Source organism: Sceloporus undulatus, chromosome 4 (assembly GCF_019175285.1).
Source record: "Sceloporus undulatus isolate JIND9_A2432 ecotype Alabama chromosome 4, SceUnd_v1.1, whole genome shotgun sequence".
NCBI classification, from domain to species: domain Eukaryota; kingdom Metazoa; phylum Chordata; class Lepidosauria; order Squamata; family Phrynosomatidae; genus Sceloporus; species Sceloporus undulatus.
This window is the reverse complement of record NC_056525.1, coordinates 223,956,689-223,975,901: the sequence shown is the minus strand read 5'-3', so window position 1 is coordinate 223,975,901 and position 19,213 is coordinate 223,956,689. Positions and strand designations below refer to the sequence as shown.

Genomic DNA, 19,213 nt, shown 5'->3' with positions numbered 1-19,213 from the left:
TATTATTATTATTATTATTATTATTATTATTATTATTATTATTATTATTATATTGGAAAGGGGCACAAATAGCTGCAAAAGGAATGGGGTCAAGGTTGCATGAAATATGTGGGCCACACTCCCTATCCTGTCCTGAAACAATCCAATTAAGTCTCAGGTGAGTATAGTTTTGAGAAGCTAATTACAATGGCAAGAGTTCTTACCCATTGCAGGAGTAGCCAGAGTCTGACGCCCAACAAGTTGTGCAGGACCAAGTCCATCGAGAAAATCACTGAACTGGCTGTCTGCTGCCAACCGCACTCCAGGAAAGATCAAACTGGTGGAAAAGAGACTTATTTTTAATAACACATTTATATGAAAGTAAAATAAATTATAGACTGTATTATGAACTCAGCCCACAACAACACATTCATTTACATATACTAAATAGGGTCACGGACAAAATAATTTTGTAGTTATTCAAAAATATTCAGTCACAGACAATTTTCATATATTCCAAAGTTAAAAACTTTCCAATTTCCCTCCAAATGTCATCATCTTTATCACAAAAAGGAAATTATTATTGTTAGAATATAAATCTTGACTCCTATCACTTTGCCATTTATTCATATTATATTTGATAGTAAAGATCTTGTTCCATCATGTGCCTTACACTTACACCTAATTTTTGGCTTTGCTTGTTACAAAATGTAAAAGATGCTGGAAGCTAATGTATTTATGTCTTATGTAGCATACTGACTGTCATAAACAAAGCCTGTTTTAAATAAGGATGAAGTTTTTTAATAATTATCCTACAGTTTTCAAGAAGACTACCTGTCCTTGACAAATACTGTTTGAGCAAAAGAAACATTTTCTGAGAAACCAAAGTTGTATGTTCTTACTGAATTGTTTTCTCAGGACTATATGAAAATCTTTTGAACTTTACTCAAATGTGAACTATGGCTAAATTTAAAGATGTAAGCACTTTGCAAACATTCAGAGTTGATGCAATGACAGTGCATTAATGTGGAATAGTCCAATCTGTCCTGGATATGGTTATTACACATTCTTTAAAAAAATCTCATGAATTGCAGGGATGAGATGACCACTTCCCTCACATACGTACATGACTTCATTGTGCCCACACTGAATGTCTGACTTTGCTTAGCATGCACTATCCAGTAGTATTTGCCAGTCATGGATCTTGAATGGTTTTTATATATGTATGTTTGTTAGTGTATAATTTGATATGTAACTAAAAGCTGATGTGCACTCCATACCAGAAACATGAAAACTATTAATCGTCTCCTCAAAATGCAACACTAAATAACCTGCCATGCTTTAGTTCAAAAGTGGGGAACTGTCAGACACCCTCCCCCCAAATCAGAAAACCAAATTCTGAGTCACATCTTGCTGGAAAAAGGGGCCCTCCTCCACAAGAAATAAAAAATACGCCAAAATATTATGGATCAAATCCATACTGCAGAATTAATGCTGTTTGGCACAGCTTTAATGCCAATCCTGGGATTTGTAGTTTGTTCTAGCACCAGAGCTCTCAGACAGGGAAGGTTAAATATCACACAAAAGTTCGGATCCTAGAATTAAATAGCACTGAGCCATGACAGCTAATGCAGTCTTAAACTGCATTATTTCTGCAATGCGGATGCAGTTCTAGTCTTCTTCTGATTTCTTGACTGCAGTTTCCACTCTGATTAATGACTAAGCTAAGCTATGGACCTTGGACAACATCCTCCTTTTCTAGTATTGGTAGACTTTAGAGTAGGAACTAAAAGCTTCCCAGGAATGAAGAGGTGCATTGATTGCTCCCCTCATAAGACTTCAGGGGATGCACACCTCACAACAAACCTTCCAAATTTGACACATGCTCCCCCAGCCCACAGTGGAATTCTGCTCAAGACAGCCTGTCAAGACCACATTTCTGTTGGGAAACAAGGTCTTTGTACGTTGTATTTCCCAGCAGAATTGGTTGAATTTTTGTCGGGTTGGGGACCCAGAGGGAGAGAACACAAAGGACTAGACTGAGTATTTCCTGTTGGGCCTCCCATAACAGGCATATCCCTTCCATGACTAAATCTACCCAGAAAATATAGGGGGTGAAAGCTTCACTACATGAAAGCCCAGTTTGACAAAACACCCAGTGAGGGAGGGGAGAAGGGGGATTAATGGTCTTTTCTTTAAACATTTTGATCTTAAAATTCAACAAAAGAAACAAACACCTCAGACTTACTTCCCCTCAGAGCTGTAACTATTCATGCTGCCATCAGCAGATTCCCGGCTTGCTTGACGTGTCATCCAGTTTCTCATCTCCACGGCCAACCCAGTTTCTGTGCTTCTCTGGACTGTGCTCTTTAACTTTTTGCCACCTGCTTCTAATGAAATATAACAAAATGCTTAGTAGTTATAAGATGTCTGATTATCAGAAATACCTGGAAGAGAATAAAACTATTTCATGCCACATGGTTTTTAATAGATCACATTTAAAAAAAACAACAACAGATGTATTTATGTGTAGTTGAGTGTGACGACTGTTTAAAATATATTCTATTGCTTTTTATCAGCAACACTAGCTATAAACATGGAAACATAATCGTGAAATTCATTAAATTCATAGTCAAACAGATTTGTATTGCGTGCATGAAAATAGCTATGTTTAGATAACAATTCCCACTCCAACAATTATACTGGAACAACAATATTAAGCCATAATGTATCATGGCACCCATTGTAGTAATCATTATAATTGGTTTGAACACACGCAATGAAAATTACACAATGTGCAACATAGTTAGAAATAGGTTTAGTCATAAATTTTAAGTTTGGGATATATTTAAAATAACAGTTGTCAGGGAATCATCCATAGCTGGTTAAAACAACACAAAAGAAGAGATATAGTATTCAAATTTGCTATTTAAACTCTTCAGTTTTTATGCCTTCTCTTCTATGTCCTCCACAACATCTAAAAGCAGTGGATTGTATCCAAATGTCTTTCTACTAGAAGAAAAGACAATGCTGGTATAACATGTCTCCCCTCACTTTCATACTCTCTGCTCCAGCTTTTCACACATAATCTGCCCTCCTGAAGAAGAATTGGGAACAAGGGAGGGAGAAGAAGGGGGCATACTACCGCTCAATGAGAAAGCTACTCACACCGTATTTGATGTTGCCCAATGTTACTTTATTGACAAACCTCTGAAGCTAGAACCATCAATCACATCAATTGCAAAATCTGCAATAGTAATTAAAGCTTTAATTGTATTTGCAATGATGGAAAAATTAATTCATGTTTCCTTGTGCAGACTTCAGTTTCAAGTACTTTCAAATAACTGCACAGATCTTATCAGGAACACCGTATGCACTTGTTTTCTGACACACACTGTTCTGTAGGAGGTCCAAACATGTTGCTTCCCTGATACAGTGTATTGCATGCTAAGTACTGCATTGGTGTTACCTTGAAACCTTGACTCATATATCTTATTTATTCTGGATTAACCATAACCGAAGACTGCTAGCAGTCTCAACAATAAGGCTCTGGGCCTTATACTTGCTTCCTCCACTGATTAAAGGAAGTCTTACCTGTTACCCAAGAATATGTAAAAGCATGCCTAATTGGATTTTACATCATTGTTGTCTCTCTCTTTTCTTTCTTTCTTTTTTCTTTTTTGGTCATCGTTGAAGTCTGAAATCTCCACTTGCACAATTTGCACAAAAAAACTTGCACAATTATCAAAATACCCCCAAGATTCAACTTAAAGTTGCTGCAGCCCTTCCTGGACATTTAGTGGCCACTGGAAAATATGGGTGGGGTGCATTGCAGTAGCATCTGCTTATGTCCCTTAAACTCAGGTGTAGGAAACTAGTGCAGAATCCTAGTCCCCAAAGAGATCTTGGAGAGCCACATCAGTTCATGTCCGTTAAACTCAGGGGTAGGCAACTAGTAATGTGACTTTTAATATTTTTGACTCACATGACAGTCCTAAATATATATTCCTAAAAGGTTTCAACAAGAAGAGTATCTATTTCCTTCAAGAAAATGTTAGCAGTTTTGCAGTTGTCACTAGTTTTGAATTACGGGAAAGAAAAGAAAGGTCAGGCTAATCTCTGTCCTGGGAAAGTGTATTTTTGTGAACACACACACACACACACAAAACCCAGAGCTGTTTTTCAAACCACTGGTTCATATTGGTGGGTCTCACTCTTATAGACCCATTTTCGATAGATAAATACATACCTTTGAACTGAACTGAGAAACAAACACCAGCTAATAGCACAGTGATAATCTAGGCTGGTGTCCTATACATATTTACTTGGGAAACGTCTTCTCAACTCCCATCCTGTTGGGATGGTTTACACAGGTTAATTTGTTGCAACACTGGCTCCTACTTATCCAATGAAAATGGATACTTCCTCACTTTCTATCCACATTTTTTTAAGGATATGGATAGGAATCAGAGGCCCATGGTCCAGAGGATGTGTATGGGGTGGGGGCTGCCAATGTTGACAGGATCATTGGAAAAATTACTCATATCATGTGGTGCTTTATCTTCATTCTTCTTGGCTTATAAAAAAGGGGGAGGGAGAGATCAGTTGAGAAGGTGATAACAGTGAACACCTCTTTACAAAAGGTGATGCCACCATGCCTGGAAAAAGAGAATGGTGCAACCCCTGTACAGAAAAACTCCCCAGAACCCACCTAAAGAGTAATTTCCAGTTAGTATTCAATATTCAAGTCTCAATAAACTCCATTATTGAACCATGTCCGATTTCTGGATTAGATAAATTACTTAATCTAAAAAGACTCCTTTCATTATGGACAGTAACTCCTTTTATCAGTGGATGGACTGGACAAGGGGAATATGTCCCTGTTGGTTCTGTTGGACCTCTCCATAATACACTTCATACGTAGCCATAAACTGCACGTAAAATATATTGTTGTTGTGTGCCTTGAAATAGTTTCTGAATTATGGTGACCTTACAACAAAACTATTGTGAAGTTTTCTTGGCGTGATTTGTTCAGAGGCAGTTTACCATTGCCGTCCTCTGAGGCTGAGAGAATGTGACTTGCCCAAAGTCACCCAGTGGGTTTACATGGCTGAATCGAAATTCAAACCCATGCTAATATGTTTCCCACAAATTCTTTCCATAATATGCTCCACAGTATACTACTAAGTATGCAATGCTTAACAATTCCCAGTAACCTCAAAATAAGATATGGCACAAGTTTGTTGTATTCTGCCTGAGGCTAGTAGGGTTGGAAATAATGGACTGCCTAAGACAGTTTTTTTGGCTGCTTCTTAAATATTGCAGGGTGGGTTGGCTAGTAAACATGGCTGTGAAATAGTAGGAAGTGAAAATCTCTTTGAAAGTGTCTGTCTGCAAATTGATTAGCTCTTTAGTGCGGGACCACCATGTTTTTTTAATACAAAACCAGTGAAATAGTCTCTGTCTGCATAGAAGACAAAAGTAATATTACATTTTTAAAAAAAGAATTCAGATACAGTAGGTCCAACTCATATGCTTATTCCACACATGGTTCCATGTTTTTGTCTGCTTATAGTGGATCTTTCCACTGATTAATGCATTAATGCTCATTAATGAGTGCAAATAGCAATCTGATGTGCCACCTCTAATCTTCTAATAAAAAAGAATACAACAACAAGAAGAAAACAGTAATGGGATTAAAAAAAAAGACAAAAGACAAAGCAAGAAGACCTGGACTGCAAGAAGGAACTTTCAAAAGCTCCTGTTCCAGTGTTCAAAAAGATAAATTACTGGTAAGAAGAGAATTACATTCCTAGGAACATGCCCTTTGGAGATTACTGATGAATCCTTGTCTCTGGGCTGCAGTATAGCTGCAAAATCCATAATTGGAAATGTACAGAGAAAAAAAGGATAATTGAGGTCCAAAACACACTGCAGAAATAATCCAGTTTGTGACCACTTTCACTGCCCTGGCTCAATGCTAGGGAATTCTGGAAACTGTAGTTTTGTGAGACACAGACTTCTCTGCCAGAGCACTCTGATGCCACAATAAACTACAATCCCCAGGATTCCCTAGCACCAAGCCAGGGTAGTTAAAGCAGTTTCAAACTGGATTATCTCTGTAGTATCTTTTGGACCTCAGATGACCAATTCACTGCAAGTATAACCTAATCTGGGAAGAAGACCAAAACAACAACAAAAGTTGTTGCAGGATGCAGGATGGCTGTAACACTCAGTCCTTAATGAGACTATTTCTAGCAGAAACAGGCTGAACTAATGGATGTTTCCCCAATAGGCAACTCAAGAAGGTTTTTTCGAATTACAGTACATAATTAACAGGAGGTCTCAACTGGAATAGCAAAAACAAGAGTATTACTGTCCCGCATTATGCATGGGAAATAATAAAAGCTTGTCTGCACTTCAATTAACCATTATCTATCTATCTTGATGTCATACTTCTGGAGTAAACATTCAAGTATTTTTAATGTTTATGTCTTCATTGTTATATAGAGATTCAGCTGTTGTCAAGTATCACAAACAAGCAAGCAAGCATGCAAATAAACAAACAGAAAAACCAGGAGATAATTGCCAGTAAATCTTACATAACTCTAAATAAATACTAATCCTAATATCATAATCCTCCAGTTTTATGTTGTTTGCATGTTAATTTTAATAGCAATTCTGTATAATCCCATGAGCATTTCCATAATTTGTGGACGCTGGATTTCAGAGAGTTATATCATTTAAAATGTGTGTTCTTAATTGCTATACCTTCTTTGAATGAGAGCCTGAAATAGCAACAAAAATAATGGCAAACAGCTTTGAAGCCTTGGGGCAAGAAGGATCCATTCCAAACATTAGTCCTAATCTAGATGACACCATGCAAGCAGGATTCAAGTACATCAAGGAGGGTATTCATCAACATAGTAGTGGGCTAACATAGCAATAGCATTAACATTTCTATACTGCTTCATAATGAACTCAGCACTCTCCAAGAGGTTTACAATGTGTAAGCCAATTGCTCCTAACAAGCTGGGTACACTGATGGAAAGCTGAATCAACCTTGGAGCCCTAGGATCCAACTCACAACCTTGTGGTTGCAGTACTAGCATTTAAGCACTGTGCCACCAGGGCTATGAATGGTCTAGATCAGTGAGTCTCAAAGTAGGCAATATACCCCTCCAGAGGGCAGTGGAAAGGTCCATGAGGACATTGAGGGGAAAGGGGGGGGCAGCAGGGAGGTGCTTAGTCAAAGTATTGGTGTGCAAGACAGACAAGAGAAAACAGCAGCTTTAAGGGTCATGATGGTAAGGGCTGTATGAAACACCTCTTCAGGTTCCCTTAAAATCACCGCATAGCCTTGCTGATCACTTGTGTGGTAGTGTCTCCTACTCTTCACCTCCCTATTTGACTGTACTCTCTTAGCCATGTCTTTTGCTAGTAGTGGTGGGTGGGAAATTCTTGCAAGGCTTGGATGCTGAGCATTACTTCCATTGCTATGAGCAGCACTAATTTGGGACAGACTGGCTGACTGGGGCAAGGAGCTAGAGCACATAGTGGTGAGGGCAAAGTAGTGACAAATAGGGGCTTTCAAATGTGGGGCTCTGCTTCAGCTTTGAGAGCTTTGCCAAGACTTGGCTGGCAGGTTGATGCTGCACTGCTGCTGCTGCTTTTTTTCATCTGACAGGCTGATAGAAGAGGACAGCAGAAAAAAAAGGAGGGGGGGTTGAATGCTTGAAGTTGTGTGGGAAAGGCATGTCTCTGGGGTCAATTTTTGGAAAGAGTTTTTTTTTTTTTTTTTGCCTTGGAATGTTTCCTGCAGTTAAAATATCTCCCTTTTCTCATCTATGCCAGTCTCTAGTCCAGAGTATGTGGCCTCTACATATGCACCAGCTGCACCCCTCTCCACGTCGACAAAGGATTGAGAGTCCTTCCATGACAGGGAGAAGCGCCTGGTCATCTGAAAGCAGCAACTGAGCAGCTGGCTGAGCAATTATCAAGAGGCCTCTTGCCCACATTGGCCTTTCCCACAAGGTCAGCATGGGCACTGCCAGCTGATCAGTTGCTGCTCCCAGAGTGACAAAAGGAGCAGCAGCCAGGATTGGTTGTTTTGAATTTGCAGTACTTAATATCAAGATCTATTTGGGGGGGGGGGGTAGAATTGTCACCAAAAAGGAAAGAGGGTAGTAGCCCAGAAAGGTTTGGGAACAATAATCCAGATGTACAGTCAGGATTTCAGTTCCCATCAACCTAATCAGCATAGTCAAAAGTAGTACAGTGTGTCTGCATTTTATGTGGGTGTGCCATGCACCGGAAGAGCCCTTCATGCGCCCCGGTGCGGGGCCCTTCATGCATATCTAAGGAAGTAGACTTAAATCTAACTCATGCTGCCAACTTCTTTCTTTCAGTTAGTCTCAAAGGTGCTGCAAGATCTCTCTGCATATTATCTATATTCACATGTATGTGATGTAGTGGTTTGAGTGTTGGACTATGACTCTGGAGAAACATACTCAGGGGTCGTCATGTTGGCCATGTAGCAAAGGGCAAAAACATCCAAAATTCACCATTCCGTTATTGGGTCAAAGACATGTACAAATGTCATGTTTCAAGCTTTCAAAGCTTCACTGTATTTTTCAGCAGGCAAAGATGTTAAAAATCAGACAGGAGAAGACAAGCAACTGAGATGATGTTAGTCCCAAAGGAGATCCTATGGCTTCACAAAAGATGGGGGGCAACTTGGATTTGTCTTGCAAATGGGACTGAAATATCCTTTATTTCCTGGAGTAGACACATGGCCAAAAGGGGGGGGGCACCTGCATGACCTTCCCTCCAAAAATACCTGAACTGGGAACAGCCACATCTTGAGAAAATGCAGCTTGGGTGGGACTAACATCCTCTTAATTTGATCCCTCTGGTATGATTTTGTATGGTTCTTCCCTATGAGAGCCAGTGTGGCAGAGTGGCTTAAGCACTGGACTATGACTCCCAGCTCAGCCAGGAAACCCACTGGGTGACCTTGGGCCAGTCACACTCTCTCAGCCTCAGGGAAGGCAATGGCAAGCCTCCGCTGAACAAATCTTGGAGGGGGGAACCATGACAGGTCCGTCATAAGTCAGAAATGACGTGAAGGCACACAACACACACACACACACACACAATCTATAGCATCTTTGCTTCATAAAGAAGCCACTGGAGCTTCAAAAATTTCAAGCACGCAGTTTTCCCCTGTGGTTGGTCCAGTAAAAGGCATCATCACTGTTTGGTGGGTTTTGTACTCCAGAGACCAGGGTTCGAATTCCCACTCAGCCATGAGACAACCAGCCTATAAGGAAACATAGGAGAGTACATGTCTATAGGGAGTCACTGGGGAATACTTGCCATAGAGAAGCGTAGGAGAACTGGGGGTGTCTCCTATGTCCCTCTACGGGCAAATATCCCGCAATGATTCCCTATGGGCTTCTCCTCCTCCTGCCCTCAGGAGAAACCTTGGCCCCTTTCCTCACCTCTCTTCCCGGCCTCGCCGTCCTCCTCCTCCTCCTCGTCCTCCTCCTCCAGGGAGTTCATGCAGGGGAAGTAGCCGGCCAGCGCCTCGAAGGAGGCGGAGAGGCTGCTCCAGCTGGGAGAGCGCTCCATCCTGCGGGCCCCGACCGCGCTCTGCCGACCCATCCTGACAGCGACGCTTGGGCCACTGGCTTCGAACCAGAGCGCGATTCCCGCCCGCCGTCTTAGAACTTGGGACGTCACTCTCCGCGGCGGCCAATCAGCGGACAGCTCCGGGACCCCCCCCCCCCGAAGGGGCCCCCTTGCGGCCCCGCGGGGGGGGAGGTCTGCAAGAGGCCCCGGTGCGGGGGGGGGGCACGGAGCTGGTCGCTGATTGGCCCCCGCGGAGAGTGACGTCCCACCCAGGAGCCCCTCTCAACCAATGGGAACGCGCTAAGGGCCACTCACTCAGTCACTCACTCTTGGCTTTGGCTCTAGACCAGCTAAAGTTTTCCTGATGCAATCCATGAAGGCTTCTTGAGAAACCCAGCCTTCTCTGCCCCAAAGGAGCCTTCAAAGGGCTCTATGAATAAATGTTAATAATAATAATAATAATAATATGGCCGTATTAAGACTGGGATCAGTATGTAGAGAGATCTTGGAGCACCTCTGAGACTCACTGAAAGAAAGAAGCTGGCAGCAGGAGCTTTCCTAGACCAAAGTCTGCTTCCTCAGATGCATTTAGATCCATATGCATCTGAGGAAGTAGAATTCGGTCTACGAAAAACTCATGCTGCCAACTTCTTTATTTAGTCTCAAAGGTGCTACACTATCTCTCTAACCGTATTACAACTCATCAAATACATTTCAAAACGTTTACACACGTTTCCCTTCCTAGTTTCTCAGAGATCTGTTGCCTTGTCTGTCATTAAATAAACTTCAGTTTTCCCTCTTTTTGTTTAAATAACAGCTATTGACTTCTCAGGATCACACCTGATGGACAAGGCCAAGATGGACAAAACTAGGTGGTGTTTTGGGGTTCTTTTTGCAAATTGTGCTGGGCGGGCCTTGCCTTGGTTACTAACTAAACACAGGGGCCTGTCCTTAACTTACTCTCTCTCTATATATGTATGTATATGTAGTGAGATCTTGTAGCACCTTTGATACTAACTGAAAGAAAGAGATTGGAATCATGAGCTTGAGAAAGTTGACAAACACATCTGAGGAAGTAGACTTAAGTCTATGAAAGCTCATGCTTTCTTTCTTTCTCTGAGTCCCAAAGGTCCCACAGGATCTCTCTACATATTGATTCTACACACTAAGATATATATATATATATATATATATATATATATATATACACACACACACACACACATATATACACACACACACACACACACGACAGTTGGTCCTTCTCATTTGCGGTTTTGGCTTTCGCAGCTTTGATCAATATGTTCTCTCTAGGAATCCCTAGGTCCTCCAGTGCAACTCTGCCAGAAGTTGACTATAGTGTTGTGCTGGAAAACCTAGATGTTCCCTAGAGAAAACGCTTTTCTAGGCATTTCTAGGTCCTCCAGCATGAGTCTATGATGAACCTCTGTCAGATGCTGACCACTGAGGTGCACTGGAGGACATAGAGATTCCTAGAGAAGTGTTCTTCAGAAGAAAGAATAGTGTTTGGTTTTTTATTTGCACTTTCCCCACATTCACAGGGTCCTTCATCCCTAAACCTAGCAAATGTGAAGGGACCACCGTATGTATGTATGTGCCAAGAAAACCCCACGAGAGGTTTGCTTTAGGGTCACCGTACATCGGAAACAAACTGAAGGCACACAATATATACACACACATTATATTATATACACACACACATATATACGCAATACTTTGTATTGTACTTTTGTAACATAAAACATGCTATCCACTTTTTTTCAGTTAATCTCAAAAGTGCTATAAGATTCCTTTGCATAACATTATATTATATACACACACATACATATACACAATACTTTTTACTGTACTTTTATAACATAAAACATGCTATCAACTTTTTTCAGTTAGTCTCAAAGGCGCTACAAGATCCCTCTGTATAACATAAAACATCAAAAAACAGACAAACAGACCAACAACTCAATTACATAGATAACCAATACCACAGAACACCAATAAAACCCTCGTAGATAGATACTAAAAATCTATCCTAAAATCTACTAAACTACGTTATCCCTAACTCCCCATCACACCTATTGTGTGCATTCAACTTGTTTCCAGCAATCCTAAGGTGACACTATCATGAGTTGTTTTGGCAAGATTTCTTCAGAGATTTGCCATTGCCTTCTTCTGAGGGTTTTATGGCCAAGTGGGGAATCAAATCCTAGTCTGCAGAGTCGTAGTCCAACACTCAAGCCACTATACCATGTTGGCTCTCAGTAACAGCAATAGTTTTTGTTCTAATTTCCACTTATGACAACCCTATGTTGAACCTATCATGGGGGTTTCTTGGTGAAATTTGTTCAGAGGAGGTTTGCCACTGCCTTCTCCTGAGCTGCATAATAATATACAGTATGATTTGGAGGTAGCCTTACCAGACACTGTAGTTGCCAGCCCCTTTCTTCAAGCATGCCCCCCTCACCATATTTTTCCCAATGGGGGGGAAAAACAGTGGAGAGAGGGCACTGGGCTAGTGGCACCATCCAGTACCCCAAAGTGGCCTCCTTAAGGGAAGGGCTGGCAGGGAGAGATCTGGGATTTGGTATCTGGAGCACCTTTAAGCCAGCAGTACTCAATTCATCCTCTGGCTTTTGCCTAATTATAACTTCAAGGAGAAACACCCAACATTTCCACTTGCCATTTCCAAGGTAATACTGCCAGAGAATGCCTTGAGTAGCAATGAGATTCACCCCCTCCCCCCGCCCCACACACACACCTTTAACAAGTCCAGTTAGGCGCTGGTGATTCAAAGCACCACAACATCTTCAGGGAGAATAACAGAATCATGGAGTTCAAGTCCAGTCAAAGCACCCCCAACAGATGGCCATCCAGCCTCTCTTTAAAGACCTCCAAAGCAGGAGAGTCTACCATACGCGAGCATCCAAGCTTCTCCTACCTGCCTGTCAGTTCTGGAGCAGGAAAGGTAAGCATGGCAGATGCTCTACAGGTGTTCTTGCAATGCTAGCCTTTAAGCTAACAAAGGAAAACTGCAAAATCAAAATGCCCTGTTTGCTCTACTTTCATTTCTTTGTCCTCTTTGTTATTTTGCACTCATATCATTCACTTGCGTTATTTAAAATTCTGATGGAAACTTTTGGTCAGGTGAGCAAGTTAGCACCCTTCCTGTCTTTCCCCTGGAGTAGATCATCAATTAAAGCAACTAAGGTCATTTCACTGCTGTACCCTGACCAGAAATCAGATTGAAATGGGCCCAGAGAATCTCGTTCCTCCAAGAACTCCTGAAATTGTCCAGCCACCACACCCTCCAGCACCTTGCCCAAAAAGGAGATATTTGCTGTCGGGCAGTAGTTTTCATATACAGCTGGGTCCAGGGAGTTCTTCAGGAATGGGCTCATCACTGGCTCCTTCAAGGCAATAAAAGTTTCCATCAGAATTTTAAATAATGCAAGTGAATGATATGAGTGCAAAATAACAAAGAGGACAAGGAAATGAAATGTCCTCTGGACATAGTGAGGCATTTACCACCCCCTGGACCCACCCAGTCAGTACACCCCTGCTAGATTTTATCAGCCAAGATAGGCAAGGGTTGAGCTTACCTATGGTAGGCTGAACTGTTTCAAGCATCTTGTCCAAATCACCACTATCAAACAGTATCAAACTGATCTCATTAACACTGACCAGATAATGTATTGCGCACCTAGGCTCCGTAACAAGTTGAGGTATAAGAGTATGCAAGCAATTTTTTCCTTGAAGTACCTGGCAAATTTGTTGCAGCAGATGACAGGTAGAAAGGTCATTTGAGCCCTAGAGTTTTGGTGAGAGGTTTACTACTCTTTGAACCTATCAGTTTTAACCATCTGATTTTGCTTTTCAAAATCAGCTGTAGGAAATTTGGAAACTTCTGGATATTGGTGGATTGCAACTCCCATCTGTCCTGCTAGCAAGGTCAGTGTGAAGAGGGTTGTAGTCCAACATTTGGGTGGGTTGACTATCTGTACACTAAATGCTTTACTAGGTGCTGAGCATCCAAAAATGGAGAAGCATGTGCCCAGTCAAGATTTTACAGGCGGCTCATTTTAAAATGGTGATTACATATACTTAGTTAGCAGTGATCGTTTTCCAATAATTACGTTTCCCATAGTAATGGTTTTAACTATAGAGCTATTTTAGAAAGCAATTTTCTCTACAAAGAGCACCCTCAGTGGCTGAGATTAGCCTTAAGCAGTTGCCAGGCTGAATTTTCTTTTCTTAAGAACCTTTTCTAAAGGCTACTTATTTTAAAATTAATTGAGCCTGGAATTTAAGACTTTGAAACTATTTTCCAGTTTTGTCTCCATTCTTTTTTTTTGGGGGGGGGGGAAGAGAAGGGTTATTCCTGGAAAGTAGACACTGGTTATAGATGGTGAAGGTACCCAACAGACAACAGATTAATCTGGCATAATGGCTGCAAGATCTAACACTGAATCTAGAAACTAACCTATGTTGACTTCCCTGAAATGACACATTAAACTGTCTAATTTTATAGAACATAGGAGGGAAACATTTTAAGCTGTAAAAATAATTTTTGATTGATAGTTGACATTACATGTAAACATGTCATAAGATTTCCTCTGGTGTAAATAGATGATAGTATGATGTCACACCGAGAGCTAAATTGGAGTACTCGTTTGAGTGTTGGACTGCAACTCTGGAGGTCAGGGTTTGATTCCCCGCTTGGCCATAAAGCCCACTGTAGTTCCATCATGATGGGCAGATTATGACCTGGCTGGGTTTAGATTCACTGGAACTCAGAACCTCTGCACAGGTGATGGATCAGTGAGGATGGTCTGCCCCAGGAGGCTAAGGATCCTTACAGTTTCCTGAAGGCTCGTGGAGATTTCCTGACACTTTAGGAGATGATTGTGATAAATGCTTGGTTGACCCCTGGAATGGGGAAATGGCTAGGGTAGTGAACATGGTCACTCTTGCAGACTGTGAGCAAATCACCCACTTAATTTTCCAGAGACCTGGCAGCAACAAAATGACTTAGATGTATACTACAGCAGTAGCGCTGGCCCCACCTGTCCCACAGTAATGGATATATTTCAGTGTACAGCTCATGGATGAGGAGATGATCCTTGGAAAAAGGGACAGCCATCATATATGCTTAGACCCTTGCCCTCCCTGAATCATTCAAAGGGCAAGATGGGGAGTGGTCAAATGGGTGAAAGAATAGTTACCGTCTCCTTACAACAAAGCTGGATTCCAGCTGCCTAAAGGACTTGTGAGGCCTCTGTTGAAAAATCTTTCCCTGAACTAGTTGGCAACATAATCATACTTTTCTTTCTCCTCTAAGATTTGCAACACCTTTGCCTGATGAAGACACCAGTGGAGCTTCAAAAGCTTGGGTCATATATTTTGTGGCTTTTAATTGATCTAATAAAGGCATTATTGTTTTGTGGCTTTGGGGTCTTATTGTATGAAACACACAGCGAATCATCTCCTCTGTAACATATCACAGTTATTCTTTAATGTCCCTGTTATGGCCACATAGATGTTCAAGAACTTAACCAAGTATCTCAGAGGAACAGGCAAAGGCATACAATATTGGAATATATAGGTCTGATGCCCTGACAGAATACAGGCTGAAGTCTCATTTCAAATCCACTATTTCAAGTCAGGAGTCAGCTTTCCCGAGATGGTAACATCCAGTCCATTACACAAAAGGACAACACATACAGCACACAGTAACTTACTACATTTCACAGGATCAAACATGAAAAGAGATACTATATACAGAACATTTTTTTTCTCCTAAGAAAGGTAGCTACTGAACTGACTTTGTATCTTTCAAGCCTCCCATCGTTCGTCATAGCTATTACTCAAAGTGAACTTTTGTTTTTCATTGCCATCATCTGTTAGTGCTCAGTGTATGAACTATAGCAATTGTGTTTTTGCAAACGTGTTTTACCCTCTCTGTGTTTAGAAGCAATCCTGACAAACAATATTTGTGGGCCAGTCACTGGTCAAAGAAAGCTGCTACTACTCCTGAACAGAATTATCTATGCCATTATTTATATCTAAATTAAATTTCTACGATATATCTCATTGGAAGTCTACTTGTAAATTTTGTTTGGTACAAAATATGGGAGCTGAATTGTTGACTAAAACTATTTGCATGTGGTGGGAGGCTATGCTCAAAGCAGGAGGAGGCATGCCACCTTGCAATGACAGGAAAAGCACCTTCCCCTGCTTTGACTACTGATTTCCAGTACTGAACTTCAGCATTGTTAGAAAAGCTGTTGGCTTCTCATGAGTTCCATGAGACATTCAAGGTGTTGCTAGTGACCTTTAAAGCCACTGACATCCTGTGGGTTAAATCCCATGATATTCCAACTAGAGCAAACCGAAAGCACTACAACAGATTTCCAGCTGCTTATTTCACTTGGTTTACAAAGCTGGTGTGATATAGTGGACTATGAGCACCGGACTATGAGCCTGTACAGACCAGGTGGCATGTGGACATGGTGTACACACGCCGGCCACCCCCACACTGGCATCACGCTGCATGCTCAACCAAAGGAGCGCCAAAAAGCCATGGCTGCAGCAGCTAGGGCACTCTTTCCACAGCGTGAAAAGAAGCCGCTTATTGCAGCTTCTTTTTGTGCCATGGAAAGGCCAGATCAGGGCTGCGGCATGCAATTGCTGCAGCTCTGATCCGGCAAGGAAAGGGGCGGCACAGAGCCTCCCCTTAGGAGCGGTCTGTTGAACCCCATGACTCTGGAGACCGTGTTTTGAATTCCCACTCAGCCATGGAAACCCACTGGGTAACCTTGGGCAAGTTCCACTCTCTCAGGCTCAGAGAAAGGAAAACATCCTCCAAATAAATCCTGCCAAGAAGACTCCATGAGAGGCTTAAGGTCACCATAAGTCAGAAACAATGTAAAGGCATGCAGCACCAAGATAACTGTAGTTGTACTTAGGTATTTGTCACAAAAGTTCCAACTCCATTCTACATATTGTATGTGCTTACATATAGTCCTTTTCTGAGATGGACATCATCTATGTGCAAGAAAAATGTCAGGTTGTATGTGAAGCAGACTTGCATCATTTGCAAACCCTACCTGACTGTCCAAACTGCAGGATTTATGAGTAAATCCTGCTCATAAATAAGAACCTTTTTGAGAACCTGGCAATTTCTTTTTTTTTAACAAGAAAACTAAACAGCATAAGATGCTACCTTAGAACAATACATTTCAATTCCCAATTGTAATTCTGCATCCTTCCCATTTATTATTTAGACATGTACATTTGTTATCTTTTCAATACCCTCCCTTGTATAGTTCTGTTCCATTTATCAATGTCACAGTGGTTTCCTTTAACTATTACTAAGAAAGTTCCAAATCATGTAGTTTTCATTCCACTCATATATATAGCCAAGATAACACCAGTTTGAAAATGTGTATGAGAACTTCTGTTTATCTCAGCTCCTTCCTTTTGACTACTGCAGTCCCTCAAATTTGTGGTTTATAATGAAACTCCTTACCAAAAAATCTGTCCTAAAAATGTGTAGCAAAGGAAACGCTTCAACATTCTTGTGTAGCATACCTGGAGAGAGAACTATGATGGTAAAACTAATTGTCAGTGACAGAGCATCAAGCATGAAGTAATACACAGTTCTTGGTTGTAGTTTGTAAGAGCTAGAAACCAAGAGGCAAACTGACTGGGGTGTGGGGTTTGTTTGTTTTTTGCCATCTCTACAAAGTGCTCTCTAAGGTACTATGCACATAAACCTCTTAATAATTAGGACATCAGAGGATAAAGGTTCTGGTGAAACAGAGCTTCATTTACAATGTTTACTTGTCTCACAAACTACCATTCTCTGTTTACGCTGCCCTGCATAAAAAGCTGCCAAGAGATTTAACAGAGATGGCAAGGGCAATTATCAAGGATACAAGAGACCTGTAAGACCAACTGGTGTATCCTCAGACCTACTGCTCCATCTGTTATACTCCAGTAGGCTATAATATGAGCTGTTGTTAAAGTTGTTATATGGTGTGATTACCAAGAAAACTTTATAAACACATAAAATAGAAGAATCTAGTGTTATACACCCTCATCTATCCAATACCAAAATATATTAATCCACATAACAGAATATCCAGTAAATATTGCCTTCTTCTGTTTTAGGTATGCTAATCCTCTTTTTTCAAACTGTATTTTCTTAACGTCTCTCTCTCTCTCTCTCTCCCCTCCATCCCCCTTCTTTCTATCTCCCATGCGTTTAGTTTTGAGAATTGTTCAGAAAAGCTCTGCTTAGTCATTTAATCTGGTTATCAGTGATATTTTGCTCTGTAACTGCTGCTGGCATAGACTAAAGCAGGTTGAAAAGAAACTTGCTAAGAGATGCATGTCATTCCAGCATGAAAATCTCACAGGCCCAAAAGAAATCGAATGAACAATATTAGCATGTGCTACATTAGCTACAAAAAACAAAACAAAAACAAAGCAGAACTAGAAAGCACATCAACCCGCACATAATTCTAGGAATAGCTAGGCTGTACATACCTAGCTAGAGGTTTAGACTTGTACCACCCCATGCTAAGGACAACTGTCTGAGTTGTCAACTCACCCACCTTTATGAAATATTTATTCTGTTTGCTGTATGCTGTATTCATTTATTGTACAATAGCCCCTGGGGGAAAGCTATAAAGCTTTTTAACCCTATCCTGAGACATGATCATCTTGAGATTTACAATTCGGCATTATTAGTGTGTGTGGCACAAATATGTTCTTCTCATTTTTTGGGTTTATATAGTCAATTACTGGACACTGTAAGCATTTATATGCAAATTATTTAACACAGTTACAGTCTTTAGGTCTTATGGTTTGTTTGGGAGACATATAAGATAGCATTCAGCATTAAAAGATAGCATTCAGCCTTCTATCATCCTTCATATTCTTATCCCTGGAATGAGCCTGAAAAGCTTGGACTGAGGTATGACTACTATCTCTAACTGATTACCATTCATATGCAATTCAGGCCATGCAAATATCATTCATGTCTTCATCCTACTCAAACTAGATTACTTTACTTATTGGTAGCAATTGGTATTGATTATTAGTTTGGCGTGTCAAATGATACAGATGTATAGCATCATAAGAAACTTTTATATTGAATCAGGCTGTTGGTCCAGCCTGATTCAATATAAAAGCTCAGAAATTTTTACAGTTGACAGTAACTAATCAGGGTAAAAAGCATGCATTTTTTTCAGTCTTTCTTGGGAATGATGGGATTGAATATGGTTTGACTCTGGACTATCCAAAAATCTGTGTATCTCATTACATGAATCTGCCCATATTTTGAGATCCTCAAGGAAGAGCTTTCTGTCAGTCCCACCACTGTTGTCATTGTCATCATCAAATTTATTTCTTAGCTGCCACTCCCCAAGGCTTGAGGCAGTGTGCAACATAAGATTAAAAAACACATAAAACATTTTTAAAAATTAAGTTAAAACACATAAACATAGGAATATTAAAATCATCCAACATAAAATTAAAAATATACCAGCTTAAAATTCATAATTTAAAATGAACTGGG

The 19,213-nt window shown here is 40.8% G+C and overlaps 1 protein-coding gene across 7 annotated transcripts in view; it reads right to left on the bottom strand.

Annotated features, from left to right (window-relative positions):
* Window positions 1-19,213, bottom strand: part of RIMS2 (regulating synaptic membrane exocytosis 2) — a 464,483-nt gene that overhangs the window by 8,566 nt on the left and 436,704 nt on the right. For 6 of the 7 annotated variants that reach the window (XM_042462971.1, XM_042462968.1, XM_042462972.1 and 3 more), the window contains 2 exons: window positions 2,228-2,369; window positions 204-316 (listed from right to left, as the gene is read on the bottom strand). In XM_042462971.1, coding sequence (XP_042318905.1) covers window positions 204-316; window positions 2,228-2,369 — 255 coding nt within the window. Of the gene's footprint in view, window positions 1-203; window positions 317-2,227; window positions 2,370-9,482; window positions 9,763-19,213 lie in introns of those variants that run through there. The other variant, XM_042462969.1, reaches the window with a different exon arrangement.